The sequence below is a fragment of the Poecile atricapillus genome, chromosome 25 (assembly GCF_030490865.1).
Source record: "Poecile atricapillus isolate bPoeAtr1 chromosome 25, bPoeAtr1.hap1, whole genome shotgun sequence".
Lineage (NCBI taxonomy): Eukaryota > Metazoa > Chordata > Aves > Passeriformes > Paridae > Poecile > Poecile atricapillus.
Window position 1 is genome coordinate 5431362 of NC_081273.1, and position 27155 is coordinate 5458516.

The 27155-nt window shown below is 46.1% G+C and overlaps 1 protein-coding gene across 2 annotated transcripts; it reads right to left on the reverse strand.

Annotated features, from left to right (window-relative positions):
- Window positions 1-141: 141 nt before the first annotated feature.
- POU2AF1 (POU class 2 homeobox associating factor 1) lies at window positions 142-20484 on the reverse strand. Of its 2 annotated transcripts, XM_058857001.1 has the most exons (12): window positions 20384-20484; window positions 12844-12971; window positions 12165-12207; window positions 11815-12086; window positions 10585-10856; window positions 7452-7557; window positions 6244-6390; window positions 4203-4254; window positions 3640-3806; window positions 3187-3303; window positions 479-643; window positions 142-269 (listed from the first exon to the last, which is right to left on the reverse strand). In XM_058857001.1, the coding sequence occupies exons 1-12, from the start codon at window positions 20397-20399 to the stop codon at window positions 198-200; spliced, it is 1557 nt and encodes a 518-aa protein (XP_058712984.1). In that variant the 5' UTR covers window positions 20400-20484; the 3' UTR covers window positions 142-197. The 2 variants fall into 2 exon arrangements, with proteins under 2 accessions (XP_058712984.1, XP_058712985.1); XM_058857002.1 differs by lacking the exons at window positions 142-269; window positions 479-643; window positions 3187-3303; ... (2 more) ...; window positions 6244-6390; window positions 7452-7557 and having other exon boundaries at window positions 10449-10856.
- Between the last annotated feature and the right edge of the window lie 6671 nt (window positions 20485-27155).

A 27155-nucleotide genomic window follows, 5' to 3' on the forward strand; every position in this document is an offset into this window, starting at 1 on the left:
ACCAAAATTGAGTTTGCAACCATTTGAAAGCTCATCTTCTGCTGTCTGGTGTGCTGCTCATAGCCACAGGTTGAGAAACACTCTCACCCCAGCCTGGTTTAAGCCTGGAGGAGCAGGGATGTGCTGCAGAACCACCCTCACAGTTTTTATAGGAGGCAGAAGCTGGAGTTGAAGCCGTTCCATGAATTGCAGTGAACTCAGGATCTGGCATTTCTGCGGCAGGAGTTGAATGCAGGTGTGATTTTCCCTTTCTTCAGCAAATGCCTGGCCTGCCAAAAAATGTGGAATTTCAAGAAGCACCATCTGAGCCACCCAAAAACACTCACAGACACACACACACAACTATTTACGTGTCCACATGCAACTAAAATAAAAATCCAAATATATCAGGAATATTTTTATACCTGCAAGCATCAAACCCAGCCACCCCTGGAGCGTGCAGGTGCTTTAGGGGAGAGCAGCAGGGTGGGTCCCATACCTGTTCCCCAGCTTTTCCAGGACGGGCCATGTGGATTGGCTGGTCATTGTCCAAATTCCGGATGCTGGGGTCTGCCCCGTGCTCCAGGAGCAGCTGGATGATTTCCTTCTGGTTTTTGTCACCAGGCAAAGCAGCTGCCATGTGCAGGGCTGTGTTGCCATGGGCCTAAAGCAGGGGGAAGGGGAAAAAAAAGGAGTAAAAAACACAGATAAATCTTCTGGTGAGCTGTGCCATCTCCCCAGAATCGTCCTAGAAATGGAGATGTGAAATGAGAGGAGAATCCTCATGGGATTTGTCATCAGGAGGTGAGGGAGGATCTCTGCTCTGTTTCTCCCAGGCAGAAGGTTTGTGGATTCAGATATTTTTTATTTGCTAGAGCACCCCAAACTGGAGGGGCTTTGATGCTTTGGGTGTAGGTGATAAATAGCCCTGAAGCAGAAACTTTCCCTGGTTGCTGAAATCCCCCCTAAATCATAGCCTGATGTAGGATTGCTCTGAAATCCCCCTTAAAACTGCTCTGAAATCACCCCCTAAATCACACCCCAGAGACCTGGGGAGCTACTGGGAAAAGAGAAGCCTGCAACAGCCATGGAGATATTTCACTGGGAAACATTAAACTGCATTATAGACACCAAGCACATCATGCCCACCACACAAAGCTCCACACCACCAGACCCATTTGTGCTCCACATATCCTCACTGCCCCCTTTTCCAACACTTCCAAGAGCCAGGAAGATGCAGAAATTCCCGAGGTCAAGCATGGATTGGCTCCAGAGACAGGATTTGCACAGGAAGGACAGAGCTGGCTGTGAAGCCAGGCATGGATGAAAGGTGCTGCAGAAGCTCTGGTGCCACCAGACCGTGTAGAAATCTGTGCCCTGTCTGGTCAGGTATGACTGGTAACGGTTGTAAATGAGAAAAAGCTGATAAACAAACGCACAAGGCGAGGTATTTTTAGTCTGCAAGAGGCTCATTGAGGCAGCTGCTTGTGTTTTTTTCTCTCAGAAACAATCATGGGTTTGTCATGACATTGGAATGGTTGGACACAAATTGCAGCCTGTATTAATATTCCAGTTGTTAAAATGTTAAATGAAAAATGTGATTTTTGGGTCCTGTTAACCACTGAGACATCAGGGAGAGCTGAAGCAGAAAATAAAATGGCAGAATTTTAACGTTTTTTATAAGACAAGACATGTTTTACAAACCCTGAACAAGCAGATCCTTGTCAAATTTATTATCCCAGAAAGTCAAGGGATGGTTATAACCTCTTTACAGGATTTCTTGTTAAAATGCAAAGATCTGCACTTGAGAGCTTCCAAATCCAGGCATGGGCTAAGATAATGAGGCAATCTGACAAGGCCTGACCTTGAAGCCTCAGGCTGACTTTAATGGGTCTTATTTGAGGCAAAGTGGGCTCCAGGAATCCTCCAGATGAAAAACACCTCCAAGGCTTCAATGTTTTTCTCATTGTGAAAACGCCATGGAAACAGATTTGGATTGAGAGAATCACAAGCAGTGGGTGAGCCAGGGAAACATAAACATGGCTGTTTCCTTGTCCTCTTCACACTTCAAAGAGCTAAAAAAGCCAGGATTTCTCCTGTTCCAGACAGCTCAGCAACAAGGCTGAAGACTCCAAGTGATCCTATCACGGGAGGAAGCTCTCCCAGGATTGTGATCAAGAGACAACGGAGACTCCATGGACAGGCTCCCACCTGCCTGAAGGGTCTTTAAAGATACAGAAAGAATGCAGTGAAAAGCCCTTCACTGGGCAGAAAAACATCAGCTCAGCACAATTACCCACACACACAACCCAAAATATGTTTTCTCCAGTCCAACAGAATTCTGGAGGGGTGAAAAAAGTGAAGCTTCCCTTTGTCTGCCTCGGTGAGCAACGGAGCTGACAAATTCAGTTCCTTCCTGAGGGACACAAACTCTGGGGAGCACAAGAAAGGCTGAGGCTGCAGCTGCTGAAATGAAAACTGGGGACCCCCAGCCTTGTTCCCTTCCTCAACGAAGGACAGAGTGGGGAAGCACCCAGAATCACCCCCTTAGCCCTGCTGAGAGGGGCAGCCTGTCCAGAGCCAAAGCGGGGACAGGGATGGCTCAGCTGAGGCTGCCAGGAATGTTAGGATTTGGTTTTGGGAGGAAGGGTGGAGCTGCTGCCTGTGTGAGATGATCACCGCTCGGGATCTGCTCCGGGGTGAGGTGTGGGGCAGCACTGGGGAGGTTCCCAGCTTGCTTTACCCAATCTAGGGATGGTTGTGCCAGAAAATCTGCAAATAACATTTAAGGCAGAAAGAATCCCCACGTCCCTTGACAGAAACAGGAACTTTGTCCTTCCTGTGAAGCCACATTTGACAGCAGAGATGAATCGATACCTGGCTGCCCTAAAGTGCCACCTCTCCGTGTTATGCTGCTGTCAAACCTTGCATCACTGCAGGGCTGTTTTCCCAATCCTCAGCCTAATCTAAAGTTCATGTTCCTCCTCTAGCAACCACGTCCCATGTTCTCCCTCCTCCCTGCTTATCTCCTCATTCTGTCATCTCCTGCTGGGAGAGGGCCCTGCTTTTCATGACAGAGGTTAAGCCAGGTGCTGCTTTCCTGGTGAATTTACTGGAAAATGCAGTTTGGGGTTGAAAAGAAGTTCAGATTCACATCTTTTGCTTTTTCTCTCTGTAAAAAAAACCCCTGTTGTTGACAAAAATTACCTTGTTGTTGACAAAATCCTTGGACTTGAAAGCGTTCAGCTCCAGGAAGTACCTGAGCAGGGAAATGTTCCCATCCTGGACTGTGTAATGAAGAACTGTCTTGTTGCTTTTCACATCCTATTTAAAAACAGAGAAAAAGAATATAAAAAAAACAAGCCAAATAAGAAATGTTTTGCAGGACAAGATGGAGATATCCCATAAACCCATCAGAGGAAACCCAGGCCAGATGTGCAGCTGATGGGGAGCATCTCCCTCCCTCCAGTGACCCTCTGAATGTCCAGGGTCTGCTTCAGGAGCTCCAAAACTGCTGCCTCACCCTGCCAGCAGCCCCTTGGAAGGAGAACAGGTTTGGCCCTTGTACCAGCAGCTCATTCCTTCCCCAGTTCTGTGTTTTGAGCACCAAATGGGGGAGAATTCCCAGAGAAACCCAGGGATAATCGAGCCCAGCCTCACCCGGCTGTAGATGGAGGCTCCGGTCTGCACCAGGAGATGGATGCAGGATTCCAGCTCCCTGCTCTGCTGCTGGAGCTCCCTGTGCTGCTCCTCTGTCAGTGCCTGCCTGCCCTGATCCCTCAGCAGGGTGTTGTGGGCCAGGACAGCGCAGTGGAGAGGGGTATGGCCTGGAAAAGAAATGTGGGATGGGGGTGAGGACAGCGCCAGGAAAATACTGATGTGCAGGGAGAAGGCAGGGCTGGCACAGAGAGCATTCATTCAATCATTTATTCAATCATTTATTCAATCTGGGCAGGTATTGTTGAGGCACAAGCCCTTCTCAGGTTTCTTCTCAGGCTCTATGGACGCTTTTTGGGGCATTCCAGCATGTTTTTAGTTCCAACAGAATCCCCCCTGAGCCATCAGCACCTTTGAATTTTGTAGCATTTGAGTGCACAGACACAACTCTCACAGGTATTTTCTGAGCCTGCTCTGCCCTCCCAGCACACCCCCAAAAACCAACAAGCATCAGGCAATGAAATACCCAATACAAACTTTCACACCACTTGTGCAAGAGTATTTACCTTCAAAATCCTTCATTTCCAAATCCAGAGGGAAACCCAGGGACAAGATAACCTGGAGGCAACAGAGAAATGCAGAATTTTAGTTCATAAGAACACTGTGCAAGCCAAAAATCAGCCAAAACTAACAAAATGAAAAATGAAACAGCATCAGATAATGACAATTTAACTACAAACAAATCCATTATTTGACACTAGATTCCAGTGCTGTGAATGCTCCCAACAGGGACATTCAAGGTGATCACATTCCTAACTCCCATCTAATTATCCTTTGAGATTCTCAGCTCAGAACAGTAAAATTCAGTCACTGTCCCCAGCTCAGGAATGCCAAATTCCTCACTTTCACCCTGGATTAGGCAAAGACACCAGTAACACCAGTACATGATTATTCTGAGTGATCCTTGACAAGGAGAAATTAAAATCTTTCCTTGACAGGCCTAAAAGACAATTCTCAGGCTGGATTTATTTACTTTTTGTTTTCAGTGCATAGCAGTGTGTGAAGTTAAACCTTCAGCTTGTGGCAATGAGGGTACAGAAACACCAGGAATTGTGATCTGGAGATGAGAATTTCTTGGATTTAGCAAAGAATCAAAACTTTAAAATTCTTTAATACAAGAAAATTACAGATTTAACACAATGGAGTTAAGTAGCTCCTTGTCTAAATTATTACAGAGAATTTATTTATTTTGATTGAATAAAGCAAGCTGTTCACATTAATGGCTGAGAATTTTTGCAGTGACTCATCTGTGTCAAGTCAGACAAGGCTCAGGACACAATCCTCCCACTGAAAGATCACACAGAACGGTTAGGGCTTGACTTATCTTCTTATAAAAAAAAATAAATTATGTACAGATCAAATATTGACAGCTAGCTTTGAGGTGCTTAATAGAGATTAGATAGTTAATCCATTAGAAAAAAAATAACCAAAACTAATAAAATAAACAAATAAACCATAAAGCCTTTCATGGCTTTGACCACATTGAGGAGCGAGTCTCTGCCTGTTTTCCCTTTTTATGTCAAGGAAAAACAAAACAAAACAAAACAAAAAATCCACAAAAGAAAAAACCAAACAAAAGAACCCTGCAATCCAAACCACCACAAGGCACTCTGAGAGGCTTTGTTGGCATCATCTGGATTAAACCCCTTTTTTTCCTACTTAAGGAAACACCTGTTTTCCAGAGAACTGGCTGTGTTACACATTAACTTCCCACTCATGGCTCAGCCCTGGGCACGTGTGGGCACAGCTAACGAATGCTGGACGTGGTGCCAGCACCACAGGCACCCCTGGCACCTCAGCCCTGTCCCCAGGGAACTCAGCAGAGCCACCAAACTCTGCCTGTGCTCAGCCCTGACATGACTCAAGACAGGTTTTTTTATTAATTTCATTTTCTGGCCAATAGTGAAGCATTTAAGACTCACAGAGTGCTAATCCCTGCTGTGGAATCTCTTCCCAAAATTCCCACAGAGCCTGTTTGAAAGTGTTAATTTGCTGTTCAGGGCTGGCACAGAGCTTAGGTTCAGCCTCTGTCTGCAGAGAAATCCATGAAGCAACAGGGAATCATAGATTTGCTCGTGTAAGCCAGGCTTTGAAGGAAAATCTGAAAAATGTGCTTCATTTTGAAGGCTGTCCCTGTCTGCAGGGTCACATCTCATCTCTCTTCTGCTGGCTTGAGTCTGAACACAATTTTTTGTGACAGTGACCTCAGGGAGGGGGTTTCACCCTGGTTTTGGAGCTCCCTCTCCTCACACCTCACGCCCTCCAATGCTGAACCACACTGGGGACTGCCACCAGAACATTGAGAGCTGTGATCTGCAGAAATAATTTCTTTCCCCCCACAGAGCCACTAAAGAATTTCCCTCTGGAACAGCAGGCTGCAAGTACAGTCCTAAAACAGGAATTAAATCCACCCTGGGAAGTCAATTCCTGAGCCTTTGCTCAGTCTCCATCTCTCACTGAGATCTTGCCTTGATTTAGAGACACCACCATCAACACTTAATTGTGGTTTTATACTGGCAGCAATTAAAACCATAAAACTTCTCCTACCTGGAGCACTTGGGCATAGCCATAGGTGGCAGCAAGGTGTAAAGCTGACTGCCCTTTGTTGTCCACGGCGTTGATGTCTGCTCCTGCCTGGATCAGGTCGTGGACGATGGCAGCGTGCCTGGCAGTGACAGCCACCAGCAGGGGAGTCTGCAACAGCAGCACAGAGAGCTGTGAGAGCCAGCTCAGACAAATCTCAGAGCCTAGGGATGCCTTGGAGTGGCTTCCTGCAACAGAGGCTACACAAGATTAAGAGAATAAAAATGGGTATTTATTAAAGGCCTTTAACAGATACACCTTGGGCAGTCAGGAGCCTCCCAGAGGGTTTTTCAGACAATTTTAAGTGCGGTCCATTTACATATCAGGGGTTAATCCTCCAATTACAGCTTCAGGTAATGAAGTAATTTACCTCCAGTTTGCTCCCCCCTCACCAAGTCACTTTTTCTTATACTTTTCAGGGCCTGCGACAGGCAGGTGTCCTTCAGTTCCAGGCCCGAGAGAAATTGTTTTGTGTGAATAAAATGGGAGAACAGTAGCTGACAGGCCATGGAGCTTTAGAGCTATATGCTAAAGAATTGCAGGATTATAAATATATATTTCCATTAGAAATATAAATTTATATTTTCATAAATATATGAAAAATATAAAAGCTAAAATCCTAAGGCAGCAGCAGCAGCTGCTGGTGTAAAACAATGAGTGGGGAAAGTGCTGGCTGAAATCCCAAGGGTTGTGGTGCCAGGCATGAGCACAGCTCACAGGATGGTTTGGAATCCCACATGGCACCGTGAGATGGGGACTTTTCCCAGCTCTTGCCGGACTCCCTCTGGTGTTTCTCAGCCCTTAATTTGGAGGGCAACCCAAACCCAGCATTTTTTAATCCCCAATTGCGTCAGGTACAGAACAAATCAGTTGGCCATAAAACCTTCAGCCTCGGAGACTGGTGCAAACACACAAATAATTTGCCAGACCAGTGTTTTCTCACATCACTCCGTGAATCATGGGCTGAAAAAAGAATGGCCTCATTCTCATCCCACTTAATTTATGACCATGCCTCTGGATTTTACAGCCCTGCCCCCAAGTGAGGCCTATCAGTGCCAAGCCTTCCTTGCAGGAGCAGAGTTGGATTTTTTAGCGTATCTTGCTGTCAGTCACACCAAGCCTGATCCTATCCCAAACCCTGCTGTCTGCAGGAGAAAATAACCCCTTTTTACCTTTCCTCTGTGTTCCTTGGCATCGAGTCTCTTCAGGGGTTTCATGCGCTCTGCAGCTGCCATCGTGTGGGCCCTCAGGCCTTTAGCTGCATAAATATGCAGAATTCTAAGACAGTAAATAAAGACACCGATCACTGATGGACCACGGGGCACGCTGGGAGCAAACAGTTTTACAGGGTAGCACTGCCACTTTTGGGGTTTTACACCCAGAGTTCCACAAATCCATGCCATGAGCCCCAAAAGCTCCCATTCCCACAGGAAGGGCTTCCTACCTCAAACAGCTGCAGTGTCCAAGCCCTCAGCACTCCTGAGCTTTGCCATGCTGCCTCCTTCCCACTTCTGCACCTTCTTGCAGCTGAGATTCGCCACTGGGAGGTGTCAAAGTCCTCCACAATTCCCAGTTTGGGGAATTGTATGTATAAATCGCTTTTTGGGGTGATACAGCCCTGGGTGTGTTGGTGACACCTCACCATCTGGGGTAACAACCACTCCCTAATTGATATATTTCTAATGTATCAACCTGTTAAACTCCCTAATTGATTTATTTGTAATATATCAACCTGTTAAACTCTAATTTTTATCAAAACTCCTGGTGAGTGAGACCCAGTCCTTATATTTTGCACAAGACAAAGAGTTGTCACAGCCCATGGAAGTGGCTGGTGGCCCTTAGAGATGAGGAAAACACTTCTCTGCTTCACGTTGGTCATCTGGCTCTGGCTGGAGCCACTTCCATTCCCCCAGGTCCTACTTGAAGGAAATTCCAACCCCCAAAACCAGGAGGAGACCACCCTACACACAGTCACACCAACCCCTGGCTTCATTCTGCTCCAGACAGAAATACTTGATGCTTTTCAGGCAGGAGGTGGCGGGCAGTTGTTTCTCTCCTCGGGTAGTTTTGTACCCCAGAGCCATCCCTCGCAATTTCAGGAAGTGGAAATACAATTTTCTGGCTAATCTGATTTTCAGTCAAGCTCAGCATTAGCTGTGGCTGCCCACCCACACATCCCCAAGGGTGCCAGGAGAGGGTGACAATGATTGAAGCTGAACTGCAGGAGCAAGGACTGCTGCAGGAAATGCCTCCAAGACACAGCTGGATCATGGAATTCCTTCTTAGTCTGCTTAATGTGTAAAATTAACACAAAGTCTGACAGCTATCTCTGGTTCTAGCCTGTACATATATTATTGAACTAATTGATTGCTAAAGCAATGCTTGTAGATAGGAAATAAAACACTCTAGGCATAGTAATGTTACTGTAGATCTTTATTGAAAATAAAAAAGAATTTGTCTTTTTTTTTTCTAACCAGAACAACCCAGAAAGAAATGATGAAACAGTTTCATCTTTGTTTTATGTTCACACACAGAATTTACATACATTGGAGTGAAAAGAATTGAAAAGCAATCAGAGCAACCACAAGCTTGATTCACAACTGCTTTATCCCAGTTTTACCTAGGGAATATCTCTGAACTTCGTAAAACTGGAGGAAGCAGTGGTGAGTTAAGCTCCTTTGATTTAATTTCTTTGCTGGGTTTTTCTGCAAATACAAGCCACTAATTTCAATGTAAACCTCAACTACTGCTCTTTTCCAACAACTTTGTGATCACTTACATGATCTAGTGCTCGTGTCTTCCACATTTGTCAACATTCAATTAAAAAATACTCTTGGAAAGTCTTTAGGACTTTCAACCTGAGTTTTCAAACCTCACCCAAGCATGAACTGTGAGGCCACTTAAAATATTGCCTGGGTGGCAACTGAACTCCAGGTAATAGAGAGTACAAAACATTATTTTGCAGTTAGTCATGCAAATAATAAAATCATCTAAAAATCCTGGGCTTTAGAAAGCAGAAAAACCCAGAGAAATTGTGTTCACCAGCCAAGAGCCTCTTGTTTGTCAAGAAAACAATAAACAGGATTTGAAGGGGATGTATCTCTTGAAATATATTTGCCTGTGGCATGGCACTCGTGAGCCTCAACCAAAACATTCACAGTTGCATTGGAGGGAAAAGTGAAGCTACTCATTCTCCAGGAAAGGAAGTCAGAAAGACTTAAAGGAATTGTGTGAACCTTTGGGCCCGGGGAACTTTCCAAGGACAGGTCACTAAAGTTCCCTGCTCAGCACAGCAGCAGCTTCACACTCAAATGCTACAGAAAAGCAAAAATATTGCCAAGTAACAGTAATGCCATGGATTCCTTTTGGGCTGCATTCCAGATTCTGGAAAGTCCCTGTCTCAATGATCTCCTGGTACAGGGCCATGAATTGCAATCCTGACTAAGACAAAACTCCCAGAGATTTCAGTGGGACAGGATCTGTCCACTGGCAGCATTACCAGCCAGCCATTAAATCAGCCCCACACTTCAAATTTGAATATTTCAGAGCCCAAACCCCTCTGCAGCTAAAAGCCCATGACCCCAACCCACTGCTCCACACCTGCAGGGCTGGGCTCCAGGGGCAGACAAGGTGAGACCTCCCAGTTACACCTTGGTGTGAATTCTTGCTCTGCAAACAGGGATCTCTGACTGCTCTGGCATTTCCCTCAGCTTTATTTTCAGACTACTGCACCTACTTGCACCAGCAGAGCAAAGCTACACTTGACGTTTTCCTGATTGCCAAAGGAGTAGTAAAATTTAGGGGAGAAAAATATCAGTTTAGGCCCTCAAATGTTTTCTAGTGGCCTAAATCTGGTGGGAGTTTCTCCAATGGACAGGTCACAGACACACAAACAAGGCATTTACACAAAAGCAGCCCTATTGAACTGGGTTTGCCAAAATTGAGAGGTAATTTTACCCTCACCAAATGCTACAGCTGGCATTGGCTACACTGGGATCTGTCAATTGGAGGCCATGAGGGTGAAAATCCCCTTGTGCCGGTGCTGAGCACAAGTGTGCAGCATCCAAACCTGCCTGGGAGAGGCAGCAGGAGCTGGAACAGCAGAGGAATCTTGTGCTGGGCGCCAGGACAAAGCAAATTTCACTCAACACACAAATCACGGAGTGCTAAAATTCCCACCCCACCCCGCCTGCTTCTCCTCCCCTCCACAAAACCCACCGAGGTGCTGCGTGCAGCATTGAGCATTGAGGCCCCAGATGTGCAACCTAAAGCCCTTCAACAGAGAGAGCACGGCTTAACACGTACGTATCATTGTCTTCATCTTCCAGGAGCAGCTTCTCGATGGGCAGGGCGCCGATGGCTCGCCGGGCATCCTCCAGCTCCTGCGGGGCTGGCTCGGGGATGGAGATGGGCACAGGCACCAGCTGGGGCCCGGGCAGCGAGGAGGAGGCTGCAGGGTACTGCAGGGTGGAGGCTGGCAGGGCAGACAGGGGCTGTGCCCATGGGAAATACGTCAGGGGTGGCTGCTGCTCCGTCACCTCCAGCGGTGGCACCACGGCCGGGGTGGTGCTGCGGGGCTGGGGAGGGGGACAGAAATACAGCAGAGTGAGGCAATCGGCCAGGTGGGGCAGGGGGAGGATGCAGCACAGGCTGGGGATGCTCATCTCACTTCTAAGATCCTCATCCTTCCTCTCTGGGTGAAGCTCTGCGCTGAGAGTGACACCAGTGCCCAGGTCACGCTCGCCTCAGTCTCCCTCCAGCTTTCTGTTCCCATTCCCACCCTCCTGTGACCCTGTCACACCCTGTGCTGGCAGTGCCCTCTGGACAGTCCCATCTTTGCTGCCACCAAGGCTGGAGTCAGCTCATTGTGGCCTCTGGAACAGCCCAGGCAGAGCCACATCCCAAAGCCATCCCACAGCCCTTCCTTGGCACTGAGGGCCACAAGGACACAGAAATTTGGGGGCCTTTGGGGGCATTGCTGGGCCTGCCTGAGCAGCCAGACTGAACCAGGGAAAGGAAAATCAGCTGCCCCAGGTCCAGTGGAACAGAATTCTCTGCCCTTCCCCTCTAAAGGGAATCATCTTGTGTCAGCCAAGCAGATTTTGTCTGGCCTGAAGCCAAATATTCTGCTAGCTTTACGTATTTTGACCTTGCTCTTTTATCCTTTAACAGCAGCTTCTGAGAAATTTATTGCCAAGTCATCCTTCCTGCCTCACCTGATCGATGTGCTTCCTGGAACCTCATAGACATTTTTTTTTAAAAATTTTAAACGTGGAAATAAAGAGTGACAATCCCTGCTCAGTCTGAAAGAGTGAAGAGAGCTGGGGAAAAGGAATTTTGGGAATTTTGCCTGATTCCAGTACAACCACAACTTTTTGCCCTGCTCAAACCATATAACTGTCCAGGAAATTACGTGGCATGGATGCAAAGACACACAACATGACAGTAATTAAATAAATTAGACTAACTACACCCCACGGCTCTTGCTAGAAGGTGAGAATTAACATCATTCCCAGCTTGGTGCTTTTGACTTACTGCAAAATTGGTGATGAGAGGCTGGGACGTGTAGGTGAGGACAGAGGAGGGTCCCACCAGGGTGTAGCTGGGACACACGGGCTGCACGTACATATCTGCTGTGTAGGGACAGCCGCCAGCCTCGTGGGACACGTACTCAGGGTAAGGGCTCCACTGAGCCAGGGGCTGCAGGGAGCTGGGAGAGGGCTGGGGGATCCATCCTGAGGCCAGAGCTCCTTCCTCTGGGCCAGGCAGAGCAGGGCCAGCAGCATCCATGTCAATGCAAGGCTGGCCTGGAAAACAGGACAGGATTAAAGCCCAGCTCAGCACAGCCCTCCCTGGAGAGTCACAGAGAGTCAGGGATACATTACCCATGGGTGAGTAGGAAGGGACTGGCTGATGGGGCAAAGAAACCTGCAAGAGAGAAGAAAAAATAAATATCAGAGGTGAAGCCCATCAACATTAAATTCAGTCACTTAGAGAAGCACAAAGCATAGCAGGCATTATCAGCTGATTATTAATGTCAGGGTCTGAATTCTCCCACCCCACACAAGGGCCAGAAGAACTGAACCTGGCAGCCAGGGCACACCACCCCAAACACCCACAACATCCCCTCAGCTCAAGGGGACCTTAAAGTGTGTTTAAATCTACTGTAGCAGAGAGAATTCTCCTTCAGAGAGGAACCAGCCAAGCTGCTGCCTGCTGGGAGGGCAAGTGCAGGCTGAAAAAACCAGCCAGGGATGGCTCTGGGTGGTCTCTTTTAGACTCCTGAACAAGCTGCCTCCCTTCCAAGCTGCTTTCAGTCCCAAGGAATCAGCTCCTGCCAAGTGCAAAGCACTTTCCCCTTTCCATTAAGTGATGGAAGGCGCTCAGCACACTAAAAGCACCCCACCTGAAGAGATATTTTAATGGCATTGCCAGCATCAGGCTACAGGGCCTTCAAAACACTTTAGAGATGCAAAGGTTTCTTTCACTGGCACCATATTGCTGGGGCAGGGCAATCACTGAGCTCCTGAGGGAGGATTTCCCCCATGTTTGTTTTTTCCCTACCGTTGTAGCTGCAGTTGCAGCAGAATTATGGATGTTCCCCCTTTTCCTCTTCAGCAGCTCCTTCACCGGCTCCTTCACTCGGACACCTTGGTAGGGGCGAGGCTGTGGCTGCTGCTCTGAGGCAGAAGCTGAGAAAAAAGAAAATAAAATTTATGCAACATTTATTTTCCTTTCAGGGACCCCAGATCCCCACAGCAGCCTGGTGGCTGTACCAGGAACACGTTTATTTTATTCTTCCTTTCCTTTGTGTCCTTCAGTGCCACTGACCTGCAGAGCAGATTTACACATTCCCAAAAGGAAAACCAGACCAAATATACATAAAAAAGTAAAGATTAGATATTTAAAAGAAATATATTCACTGTTTAGGCAGAAGGTATAAAAGCAAGACAAATCAGGAAAACATCTTCACTTGGAAAACCATTTAATCATCATTAGTTGGACTTAAATATCTCATTTTGAGATCAGGCAGGTGCTGAAGTCCCAACGTAGACCAGAGCTGTAATTCAGTTCTGAACAGATTTTGCTCATAGCCTGGTCAGGAGGTTGATAAACAGCTGACAACACATCACAGATCTTCCACCCAAAAGCCTCCCAGCTCACACCCATGAATTCTGCTCCATTTTGAAGAATGAAGTTTACAGCCAGCTCCAAAAGCCTCTCCCAAGGCCATGTGAGCAGTGAAAGCAGGGGAAGCACAGTTCTGCCAGAGCCAGAATTAACAACTCATATTTTACAGGGAGTGTTTGGAGGGAATTGATAGCAGAAGGAAACCAGGGGATATCAAAGCCTGGTATTTGTAAAGGCACCGATAGCCTGCCCCTTTCACTGCACTTTGATGTGTAAATACATCAATTGATAAGTTTTCCATTTTTAAAGATTGCAACTGGCCTTTGGTTTTGAGGTACAGGTGGGTATCCAGCTCCAATCGCAGTTTTAAACTCTTATTCCACCCCAGGAGCATTTATTTCAATTCAAATCCTATGAGAATGAATCATTTCACCTCAGATCATCTCTCCCAGTCGCATTTAATTCTGTGCATATTGAGATGTTTGTGTTGCACCTTCCTGGGAGGAGAAGAGTGGAGTTCTAAATACAGAGATCATAAATCCACATCAGAAATTACTTAACAGAATAAATGTTTCTGCTCTAATTTCTTTTAAAAAATACTTTTCTCCCTTCATCTTGGCTCTTTTATTAACTCATTATAAATAATTTAATTATGAAATCTTGATTGGCCACTAGAAATCCTTTTAGGACCAGACAGAACTCCATTTATGCACTGAACTGTTGCCTTTGTTATGCACATCAAGGAAATACTTTACTTTTAAATGGTAGTTGAAACAAAGATGATTTTCCAGCCTTTGCCTGATCTACCTTTGCTTTCTGTGGACATCCTTTGTGGCTCTTTAAATCAGGTTTCTTGCATTCCTGTGAATCCTGTGGCTTTCCAAATGCAATATTAAAAGAGAATAAAGGTTCTTTAAGTCTCCATACAAACATCCATAAGGGCTCTTAATACAATTCACATTTTGCTTTTTAAATTTAATGGGTATTAATTTATTTGAGTGCAAATAATAAAGAGTTCTGGCGCTCTTGGTGCTGCGTGAAAACATCAACTCCACAAATCTGAGCTCTGCCAGAGCTGCCTGAGTGGCAGAAATGAACATTTTTGGGAGTATCTCATCCCCAACTCATCAAAGGACCTCCCTGCAGAATTGGGGTGAGGAAGGATGGTGGTTTCTGGCTCCAGGTTTGGGGGGATGGGAAAGAAGAAATTTACTGTAAAAGCTGACAAATATACCTATTCAGAGTTTCCGGTGTAAGCAGAGTAACCCCCCCAAAAAAATAAAAATAAAAAAAAAATTAAAAACCAAAGTCTGCAGATCATATTTCGGTTCCCCCAAGCTGACCTCCAGAAATAAAAATAATGTGAGCACAGCTGCTTTTCCACTGCTCAGGGGTGTGTGGGGTCTGAGAAGCACAGACAGACCACAGCAAAATGGCTTTGGGGCTTCAGGGTGCAATTCCTCATCGAGCTAAAGATACGTGGTCATTTATCAATATCAGCATTTGGAGGAATAATGACAATTAAAATACCTTTGTAAAGGAAGAGCTTGGATTTAGTCGTCCTTATATAAAGGTTTTGACAAACTATGAAGCTGCCTTGGACCAAGATTCCATTGTATTTTGATTTTAGCCTTGAGAGCCCAAGTTCCATTCAATAAAATTAAAGGAATAGCAGCAGCACCCTGGCTTGTCTCCTGCAATTCCAGCACCCCACATTCTGCTGCTCCTCAGTAGGCACATTTTGATTTGCACCTGCTCTGGGAAGCTGGGCCACTTTGAGACATCTCCAGTCAAGAAAGAAGAGAAGGACTCCAAACCCAAGCACTGGATTTGCAGTGGATTCCACTTTTCATTGGGGCTCATTTCGACGCCTTGGCCGGGCTGCCTCCCCAGCCCCCAGGCTCCCTCCATCAATGTTATCACCTGATGTGTTTGCTGAAAGTCCACAAAAGCCTGGAAGGATTGTGAGCAATCTTTAAAAGAGGCTGCTGAACGCCAGAGCTGCTGGAAAGCCACCAAAGGGCTCTGAACGTCGAGTGACAACAGCAAGAAGATTCCAGACCCTGCCACAACTCAGCCTGGAAGCCCCCAAAGTGCACAATAAAGGGATCAACTTATGCAGATACACACCCCTGATTCTCAAGAAACATTGATCTGAGCGCATCAGGCAGAGAAAGCTCGTCAAGACATCGCCAGAAATTCAAACTCTTTGCTCCCCTCCGTTTTGGTTTAACCATTGCTGAAACCGGAGGGAAGAGAGTGGCAAAACAGCTGCTGGAAGGGTGCAGGCAGCGAAGCGTGGCGAGTTTCAGATCACTAAACTTCACCCCAGCAGCTCTGGCCTTCACACACACACGAGCTGCAGCTCGGTTTCAGCCTTCCAGACAAGGCAGGGCAATTTCCCAGCAGGCAGATTTCAGTTTGAAATACCCTGCCTGCAGCAAGTGTCACACGGGTCCCTCCTGCAGAAGATTTCTGTGCTCACAACTCGTGATAAGCTTATCAATTGATCAGTGTTAACACTGCAAATAGTTTTCCCTTTTTTTTTAATGTTTTTTTTCTCCTTTCACCCTCCAGTGTAATAAATAATTGAAAAGAAACACAATGGTTTCTCCTGTTTGCAGTAGCACCAAAAAGCAATCGCTGACTGCAAATAACAAGAAAAATTGTGATTTCAATTAGCAAACCCCTGAGTTAATGGCTTGGATATTGGAGACCAAATCATGTTTTTATCAGACACAGTGAACTTTGGCTAATTAAAAGAAGAAAGAGGTTTCATTTCATAGGCTTGTCTGCTTAGAGTCAAATCAAAACCTTTTTACTTCCATGCCAATTGCAAGGGTCAAAACATTGGTCATGATCCTGTCTTTATTTCCTGGATAATTACAGAGTTTCCCCCAAAAAAACCAAGGTGATCTTTCTCTGTGCTTTGTGGCCAGTCCAGGACAGGGGAGCAAAGCACTGAAATGCATTTAATTGCCCCAAATCCCAGCCAGTGACATGACAGGGAGTCACTCAGAAATCTTCATTTCAACTCCATCCCTATCCCTCAGCAGCCTTCAGGGCATGTCCTGCTTTTAATTAATATTTTAATTGATCCAACCAACAGTTAAAGGTGAAACACAGCCACAACCCACCTGCAACTCCAACCCCTGGAAACAAAAATCCAGTTACTTCTGCCAAGATCTGTGTTGGTGGCCACAGGCTGGGGTGGCTGGTGAGCACCAGGTCCCTGGTACCTGATCTAAATTAATTAATACACACCTGACTGATAATTCTCTGGCTGGGCCTGAGAATAAATATCCTCATCAGAGCCAAATAAATAATGAAAACTGAGAAAATGTTTGTCTGAGTTCTGTTTGGCCATTTCTTGCTTCATTATCTTTTCATTCCCAGAGGATACATCCCAAAAACCCAGGTTTGCACATCCAGGCCCATTTGAAGGGCTGGACTTGCAGCTTTTTTCCTGTGCTTTTGACACAACCCACATTTCCCTTGAAGTTATAGAGAACACAAGGAAAATTGGGCTGGAGAGGATTTTAATTTATCCTGTTCAACGCACCGTGGGTGGGTAACTCAATAAAGATTTTGCCAATGCAAAGCACCCACCAAACATCTGGGCAAAAAATCTGCTTTAAGACAAACCCAGCTGGGAGCAGGGGCAAAAAGGGCTGAGTGATGGTTCTCAGCACAAGGAAATGAACTCAGCAGGGTCCTGGGCATAATTCAACAGCCTCAATATTTCACCTGCTTACCAACACCTCAGAATCATGTTTGGCTGGGTTTTCTACACTGCATTATAACCACCAAAGTCAGTGAAATATTAATTTGACAGAAGAATATTTTAGATTTATGCCCAAATATCTTCATTTTCAGGTGCTGGAAGATTTTCCAGGAATCAAACCAGCCTTGGATTCAGGCAAATCCATGTGCCTCGTGCTGTTCTTGAGGAATGCTTTTGAGAACTGTCCTTTAAAAAATATTTCCTTCACGCCTAAAAGGATCTAAATGAGTGGAGAGCACTGTGCAGAGCCTACATTTTGCTCCCACACAAGGAAGGTATTGCAGATGAACAAATACAGAGTGGATTTTCGATGTTTCCACTTGGATAGAAACCAAAATCAAGAGGAGACACAAAATGCTGGCTAATCCCTGCTGCTCTGGTTATTTTAATAAAATAATATAAAAGCTTTCAAGTGCCAAATGAGAGTTGGGTGCCTTGTAGTGGTGAGGGCCACTAAAAATTCTCTGTTTCAGAATAAGAGAAGCCCTGGTGCAAAGGGGAAGCTGAGATAGACAGAAAGTGTCTTTAAACATAAATCTCACCCTCAGGACCTAATTCCTCCCAGCCCATAATACTCTTTCCATTTTAGTAATGCAAGCTTTCCATTTAATTGCTGCTGTGGTCATTTGTAGAGTTTGACACCTGCTTTGCAAAGCATGGATGGGCTCAACTTTCATGTTATCCCTCTTTCCCGGTGGGGTTTTACCAAAATTATCGCTCACAAGGTGCAGAATGTTGCAGTTTCGTTCTCAGTCTCATTAGCTGATACTTTCAGAGAGCCTCTGTGCAGCCCCACATCTGTTGTGGGCAGAAAAGCTTTTCTCTTCACTTTAAAAGGGTTTGGGAAGGGATTTGCAGAGGTGTGAATTCACATCTCTCAGTGGTAAAGGGAATCTGAGCAGCTGAATCTCTGCAGGTAACAGCAACGGGAGCTGAGCACCCAAAAATCTTGGACACGGGCAAAACCAGCACCTAAATAGGAGATTCCTGCAGAATTAGAATGAACTAGGCTGGAAAAGACCTTTTTGATGATGAGATGCTCAAACCCAAGCTGCTTCCACGCCTCTCAGAACACAAACCATTTGCATGGAAGGGCTATCTTCAAAAATTCACAACAGAGGTAACAATAAAAACAAATGAGGAGGAAATAGCTGGTGCTGCCCATGAATTTCCCATCCCTGAGGGGCTGCTGGGGCTGCTCCTGTTCAGCAGAATCCTGGGGAGCCCCGACCAGTCACTTCTCCTGGGCCGTGGGAGGGGAGGCTTTCGGGCTGAGCCACCCTCGGGGTTTTGTGTGCAGAGGAGTCACTGTGCCGTGACCTGGGGAACATTCCCAGCCAGGCCAGGCTCCCCAAGCTACAGCAGCAAAGTGTCCCAGCTTTCCTGGTGTTCCTGCAGAAATGTCCCTGAAGGAGCAGGAACCCAGCCACCCCTGAGAGGTGCCCTGAGAAATGCCCTCAGGTGAGGTCACAGCTGCTGCTCGAGGGAGTTCCTGTGTCACTTGTGGGTTTTCACAGAATATTCTGAGCTGGGAAGGCCCCACCAGGATCATCCACTCTGAAGCGAGTGGCACATACAGGGATTGAACCCAAAATCTTGGTGTCATCAGCACCAAATGAGTCAAATCTCAGGGTTTCAGTCTGGAAAGTTCCCAGGTCACCTGAGCTGCCTCTGCATCAATTTCTGTTCCAGGGCAAGGCCGTGGGTCCCACGTGGAGCATCCGTGGGGTCACAGGTGGGGCAGGAACGTGAGGTCCCAGCCACTCACACTGCCAGGAAACAGAGGTGACACCAACTGGGGACTCACTGAGCTGCTGGGAGCTCCAAATTCCCCTGAAACCCGCGGGATCCGGCACCTGGATACCTGCCCTGACCCCAGGGGTCACACAGGGGTCTGCAGGACAATCCCCCCGTCTGCCTTCAAAGCCAGCATGGCTTGGAAAAGAAGCAGCATTAATCAGATTTCCAACAGTTCCACGCTGGAAAAAGGAATTCTGACAAAAGGAGGGAGATTTGAGGATTAACAAGCTCAGGGGACACTGACCAGGAGTTGTCTACAAATTATTATCAGGGAATGATTGACATAATTTGACTTGTCATTCCTGCAAAGGAAAATAGTAAAATAAAACCACCAGTTCAGTTTCCAATTTCCTCCTACCCAAAGCAAGGTTGTTGGCATTGCTTTGTCAATGCAGGAATAAAAAACCCAACCCAAATAAACCATTCAGGGACTTCAGAGATGGAAGATTAGAATCAGGATTTGGATGTGATCATCCTGCAGTTTTTTCCATGTCTTCTCCTGAAAACTGCTCAAGGTGAAGGGGGAAATACAAATAAAACTTCCCAAATACACATTTGAGCTGACAAAATGTTCAGCTGAAAAGAAATAAATCAGGAAAAAAAACAAAGGGAATGGATTTCAAAGCTCACAAAGGCACACAGTTGGTTTACTACAGGTACTAAAACAACCTACAAGCTGTGATAAAAAGATGAGCAACATTAGATAAGTCACTGGCAAGGGTTTAAGAAATTAATTTTTCCACTCAGGTGTGTTGTATCATTCTGTGTTAGTGGAACAGCAGGGTGAGAGGCAAAGAGTGGCAGCACAGTTGCCAAAATGAGCATCACCTACTGATGACAAATGAGATATGATGGTGATAAGAGTGAGAATGAAAACCTTGCAAGAAGCAAACACCTACCTGGAGCAGGATCAGTAAACTACTCCAGCAAAGATGGGCCCAGAGGAGTGAAATTATCTTGAAAACAAGAAAACTGATTTCCTGTAAAGTCATAACTGTATTGCCCTCAACTGCTTTGTTCCTTATCTTTTTTAATTAGCTGAAAGAAGTACATATAAAAAAAAAAAAAAAGGCACAGAAATAAGATTTCTCACAGGTTTCACTTTTCAAAAGGAAAATTTTCTGCTATGTAACCACGTAACCTTTGATATAATACCTGCATCCTGTTATTGTTTTTATGAATCATAGTCTTCCACTTGATTCATAGTGATGAAAGCCAACAAAGCAGCCCTGAGCTCAGATCCCTGCTGGAAAATGAGCATCACACCTCAGCTCTGGCCTCTCTTGAGTCATTCCTGAGCATCCCCTCCCCTGCCACTCTCTGCTGACTTATCCTTCCCAACCCTCAGCTGTCGCCAGAGGTAGGAAAAGCAAATCAGAGCTCACTTACATTTTTGCCAGTGCATTCTGTGGTGGGATGGAGCTTTTTATCCCCCTTCTTGGCTGAGGATAACTCGGCTCTGTGCCTGTGTGTGTGGCTCCTGGGTGGGGATGTGACAAGTGAGGGTCAGGATGTTTCTTTCGGCTTTTTAAAAGCGCCGTGTTCCCGCTGAGCCCGGTGACATCATCACCCCTCCAACCACAGCCACTTCTACATTTTCCCTTTGCTCTCTGCTTCTTCTTCTTCTCCTTCTCCTTCCCCATGCTCAGCAGCCCCTGGGAGATGTTCTGCATTAAAAAAAGCTGTCACTGAGGTGGGTTTGAGCAATCAAAGGTGGAACCTGCCTCTCCTGGGATTTTCACCTCAAATTTGCAAAATCAGGGCACAAGGTTGGACAGCAGAAAAAAGTTTTTCAGGAAGATTTTGACCTCTTGTGGCACTAAGGATGATTTTTTTCCTGACGTTCTGCTGCTCTGGATGGCACAACCCCCGTCTTCCCACAGCCAAAGCAGCCCCCAGGCCATGCCTGCCTGGCCCTTTAAATGTGCAACCCTTCTAAAACCCAAAATTTGAGTGTTTGCTCCTGCCTTATGAGAATCTCAACTCCCTGGGGCCACTAAATTTGAACTTGTGAGGAAACACCTGTAAACACTTCAAGCCCCATTAAGCCAGGACGTCCTTCATTTAAAAAAGAAACCCCCTTTTTTTTTTCTGTTTTGTTTTTATCAAAATACAACACTTCCTACCCAGGGAGAAGCAGCCCTTCCAAAAGAGCCTGCAAAGCTGAAGGAAGGTCACAGGAACCTGGAGAAGTTTTTGGCATTAATGACAGCCCCAGTACCATCCACACTGTGAGCACAACCCTCTTCCCTCTAAAAATCAGACCTCTGGGATCAATTTTCACAATTAGCACTGACTTTGGAGCTTCATTCCCAGAGAAATATTTGTTGGAGCTGCACAGTGAGGTCAAGATTTCATCATTCCCATGGTGCTATTCAGATTTAATCATTGAACTGCCCCAAAAATTTGCTCTCCCAAATGTATCTCCCCATAAAATGACCAAAGCATGGATCTGGTGAGGTTTTTGGCCAGAATTCTACTAAAGGAATTTTATGCTTTCAGGTGTTTCAGGCACCACTTGGGAACAGATCCATTCTGTGAACCATTCCATGACACACCAAACAGCATTTGGTGGGAAAACGCAGATTAATCAGATGAATACTTAATTGTACTCACTCTACTTCAAAGACTTGTCCAAAAACCAAAAAGGAAGCAAACCCCAGAGCAAGCAGAGTGGAAAGAATTAAGGGATGTGAGTGTCTGCCTTCCAAAATAGCCCCGACCTCCTCTGTTCTCAGGCACGAGGGCATTGTTCAGCCACATTTTGCATATCTGAATTACTGCTGAGTACCAGCCCCACGCTGGGACATCCTCCCTGCTGCTGAAGTGCTTCGTAACAGCTGATGCTGCAAAACCAGACAGGTGGGCTGGGGTTGAACTCCCAGTGAAGCCAGGAAAAGCATTGAGGCTGGTTTCACTGGAATTTCAGCCACTCCAGAGCACAAAGGAACCCTGGACTCTCCTAGCTGTGAGATATCCCTGCTGGATTTCTCCCTAAACTAATGAAACTCCATTTCAGAACCCCCTACATGTGTAGAATTAAGAAAATGTGCAGCAAATCTCTTCCTGAGAAATTCAACTGGAAAGCCAGGGCCTGAGCACACATTTGGGTTTGCTGAAAGCCTGAAGGACAGGGAACACTGGGAGAACTTCTGGAGTTTGGTTGGAGCAAAAGCAGTGCCAGAGGGGGCTGGAAGTGTTCTCTGCTGAGATTTCCTTGTGGAAATTCTGGATTCTGACAGCACAGAGCTCGTGGGGCAGAGCAAAGGGCAGGATGGAAACCTGGCCACAGATGCAAGAATATCTTTGTCCCTGTTTCCTTTTGCTTTCCTTGTTTCCCACTCCAGTGCTGCATTACACGTTTTTGGTGAAATCCTTTGTGCTTCACCTCTTGCTTGTTGGAGAGGTTGTGTGGGGAGAAGAATCTCATTGCCATTGATTGCCAGCCTCGAGCTTTCTGTTCCTGGAATATTCACTGCTGGGCAGCCCAATGAAATCATCATTTAGTAGGATCTGACCGAGTCTGACAAGACAGAGTTGATCATTCTCAGATAAGGGAATTTATTGCTTTTGCTGTTTACCAGATCACTTTATTTTCTTCCTACCTGGCCAGAGCCTGAACTCAAGGGCTCAGGCAGACCCTGGGCTGGTTTTTCTCTCTGAGAAAACCCTCTGTGCACATTTGGGCTCTGCAGAGCAGCAGCAGCACAGGCTGAGATTTGTGCACAGCGGCTCTGGGGTGCAGCTGAAGGCAGATTGTTTCACAGCCCAGAGTAAATATACAGCCTCATATTAAAATAATCGATATGTGCTTATCACCCTGCCCTTAACTGTGCTTTAATTGAGCTCAGAAAAGCTCTGGGTAACGTTAAATAACTCAGGATTAAACTGGTTTTGAGGTCTTTACATCGATACTTTAAAAATACGAAGCCAGGCAGATAAGGTCTTATTGTAATAAACATTTAAAATGAGGAAGTTGCAGAAAAGGGGCACATTTTCCTCAGATAAAACTGTTTTGGTGGCTGATAATCTTCCATTTCCATATTTTACACGTGGTTTCTAGATTACCTTTTGATGTGCTTAACAAAGAATCACTCTCCAAAAGTAATTTCAATTGTACATTAAGATAGGAAGGGCCACATCACCCCACACGGAGCAAAATAAAAATATGAGGTTTTCCTCATTTAATGCATTTTATAAATGCAATTTAGGACCATTTATTTATGAGGTGCAAAGGAAGAGACAAATGTAGAAAGAAAGATCAAAACCACCATATTTGCCTCTTCCTCTGAAAACTCTCATTCCTTATTCAGGTTTAAAAATGTGAACGTGAATGATTATAAACTTTAGGTCTATAAATAAGTCTGGAACCCCAAAATTGCTGCGGACCATCCATCCTTCCCTTTTTTTCTGTCAAATCCTTTTTCCATATTCCCCATCCCTCCTGCCACTGCTTCTCCTCAGCACAGCAGTGCAGGTGAGTAGGGTGAAGCCATGGGGAGAAAGCAGATTTTTGGTGATCTTGCAGCAAAGCTCTCTGCAAAAAACATGTTTGTACTCAAAGCTGATGCTGCTCTTAAGGGGAACTAAAACCAAGAGCTGGCCCTGCTCGGCCTGGTCTGGCCCTGCAAGAATTTTGAGTGACAAATAGAAATATCCAATGATTTCATATCAATCTGAACATGAGTTTTGTTCACTCCCTCATCTCTTTGGTGTTGTTTTGCCAGCCCAGCTCCAGGGAATCAGTGATTTTCTCCCCAAAGTGGATTAATGCTGTTGACAGAGGTGCTGGCTGTTGAGTTTTGTTGTTGTTGTGGGGTTTATTTTCCTTTGTTTTTAAACAAGTCAATATTAGCATTTCAATGCTACCATACAGCACCAGAGGTAGCAGTATATAAGGAGCAGTTTGATATTTCAGAAAGCTTTGTGCTCTGAAAACACTAACTTTTACCTTTGAGAACACAAAACCTAAATTAATCAGTGGATCTTTGGATGAGTTTAGGAAGAGCCAAACTTATAAAGATTCTCATACTCCTTTCCTAATCAACCAAGAGAAAGAATGGATGAAATTAAAAGCTGAGTCTCATTTAAGGCAACAAAATCTGACACAAGACCGAGAAAGATTTGTTATTTCAGATCACAAATCCTAAAATCTGTGTCTTTACTTTGCAGCTTGATATTGAATATGAAAATATTGCAGGAAACCACCCAGAAGCAGAGCTCAGAGAGCCTGGATGAGTTCCAGCCAGCTGATGGGAATCCCATCCCCTGCTTTAGGAACATCACTGGGTGCCCTGGTGAACTCCCTGTGCACACCCAGAGCTCTGGGCCACCCAAAGCCACCACCCCCAGCTCTCCTGGAAGGACTCAGAGCAAGGAATTCGTTCTGGAATTGATGAGGTGATTCGACAGCAAAATTGCTTTGCTCCAAGTCACATAAGACTAAGAGATAGGAAAATTGTTGTATTTTTTTGGAGCAGAGGCCAAATTTTGGGGCCAGCCTTGTGGACAAGGTCCTGCTGATCCTGTGCTTCCCAAAAAGTGCATCACCCTTTTTTTTTTCACTACCATAATTAACAGTGTAACGAGCGTGGTGCACCGAGCTCCATTTTGTTGGGTTTTTTGCTTCTTCTTTCATTTTTTAATACCCATGTCAGCCTCACACCTCCCACTGCACCCTCTGAAACGAGTTCTGATTCATTCCTCAGCTTTGATAAGGAACAAATGATGCAGCCCTGGAGTGTGCTCAGCACTGGAGACGAAGTCCTTGGGCAGAATAAAGCACCAGAGCCCTCTCAGGCAGCCAGGACCCGATCCTGGCACGTTGCACCAGGGTCATTGCGTGGATCTTTTCACACAATAAATTATCCCCTACATCAGGCACAAAGGAAAGTGGGAAACCCTTCAAAACTCTGCCCAAGTGAAGATATTTCTAAACACCCTCAAGAAAATTCTGAGTTCTGGAGTAAAGAGAAAATTAAAAAAAAAAAAAAAAATCCAACTCAACCATATTTGTCTGCACTTAGAGAGGTGAGAATTTCCCATCAGCAAGTCCTTGTGGGTTTTTTAGCACAAACCAAGAACTAGAAGAGCTTTTTCCAAGATTTTTTATGCTTAGGAGATGACCTGGTCCAAGATGCAACTGATTCACCCCCTTCAAAAAAACCCAGCCCGACACAGAACCACTTCTTCAAGATTTATGAATATACAAATATTTAAGAATATATCAATATTTATGAACACTGTTTCTAGCGATCACCTCCCTGCTCTCAGCTCTTCCCTGCCCTCCTGCTACTCACACAGCCCATGCCCAGCACGGCCTCGGGGATTTATCTCAGTGAATTCTGTGATTCCCTGAGAGGCTCCCAAAGCCCCTGGGCTGAAAGGAGAAGGGGCAGCATCTCTGTGACTTCCCCACCTACAGCAGCCCGGTGCTTTCCTGGCTTCCAGAGCCTGTGCTCACCAACCAACACGGGGCAAAGCACCCAGACCCACATGGATGTGTTGGGAAATCCGCAGAGCCGCCCCCAAAACAAACCCAGCGAGACAGGAATAACAGGATTAAGGTATCAGCTGTCCCCTGGTGACACCTCAGCGGAGCCTGAGCAGCTGGGAAATAAACGCAGCACAAAGTTCCACCTTCCCTCCTGAGTCCAGGCTTTCCCCGTCCTGCACGGAAGGATTTTTTGCCCCCCCCAAAAATTTGCTCCCTCTCTGCCGAGTCTGCCGAAGCACAGCAGAAAAATCGAAGCAAAAAGCACTTTTTGGGGAGTATTTAATGGCCTCTTTCTGCTCCCAGGGGCAGCACTGCAGAGCAGGGAAGGTGTGTAACACGAGCTCAGAGCTGCTTCTCACGTCCTACATTCACCATTCGCAGAAGAGGCTTTCATTCCAAATTCCTGTTACTGCTGACACCAATTTAGGTTCTGAGAACGGCGCTTTTGACTGGATGCACACCAAGGCAAGTCCTAGGAAGGCGTTTTGGAGCTCTGAGTGCTCCGTTCCCACCGTGGAACAAACCCATCTCAAAACTTTTTAGAAAAGCCACATTCAGCCCTGTGCCCGACTCAGCAGAGCAATCCAGGGGCTCCAACACCTCCTTTCACACTCAGATATTGGCCCAGGCTTGCCAAAAGCTGACACCCAGCATTTCTTCAAGCCAAGGGTCCTTGATATTCTATCATCAGGTCAGAAAATCAGGCTGCTCCCACCTGATGGATTTAACACACGAACCTTGACACTGAGGCAAAAGTTCAACCCCAAATCGAGTCACAAAGAAAGTCAAGTCCCTTTTGCCTGGAACCTTCTGGAAAACAGGTGGTGAGAGCACTCTCTGAGCACGTTTGGAGTTTGGAGGAGGAAGGGGGCCCAGCAGCTTTGGCAGCATCTCCTGCCTGCCTTCCCCATAATCTGTGCCGAGGAGTGGGCAGAGAGTGCCGAGAACAATAGCGAGCTCTGAGTGTACACAGCAGCTCCCGTTGCTTCATTTACTTTTCTGTGGTCTCCTCCAAACCTCTGGGAAAGCCCCCTGAGGGTGCAGCTGCTTCTGAAAGCTCGGCACGTTTACTTTTCCCAGGACATGAGGAGTGTGAGGGCTTGGACAGCTCTGACCCCAGAGCTTGGCTCATCTCTGCCCTCAGATTAATTCTCTGCTCAGTCTGGGGGAAAAGGCTCCATGAAGAAGTTGGGGGAGAGGGGAGATAGGAAAAGTTTTGTATTTTACTCACTCCAAGCGTGTTCCCTCCCATTTTTGCTGTTACTGTGGCAGTGTTTGATCAAAACAGCAAATTCTTGGCATCAAAATGAGCCACACGAAGTTCAGCCACCGATTTCTGTGCCCTGGAATAGGTAGAGGGAGAAGGGCTTCATGGCACGAAGGAAAGTGGAATTTTGGTGTTGAAAACAGCTCCTGCTCTGAGGGGAGAAGGTCACAGCTCCCTTTCAGGGCTCGGTGAAATGGGATCCAGGGCAGAGATTGCAGCTGAGCATCATCCAAAACACCCGCCTGGATTTTCTGCCACAAACCATCCCTGTCACACCAAACCTGCAAAGCATCAGCAGTGACCCCACTCCCTCCTCCTGACCCCAAACCCAGCGCAAAACCGCCCAAATTAATACAGCACAGGTAAAAAAACATCATTTACCCAAAACCAAAAGTTTT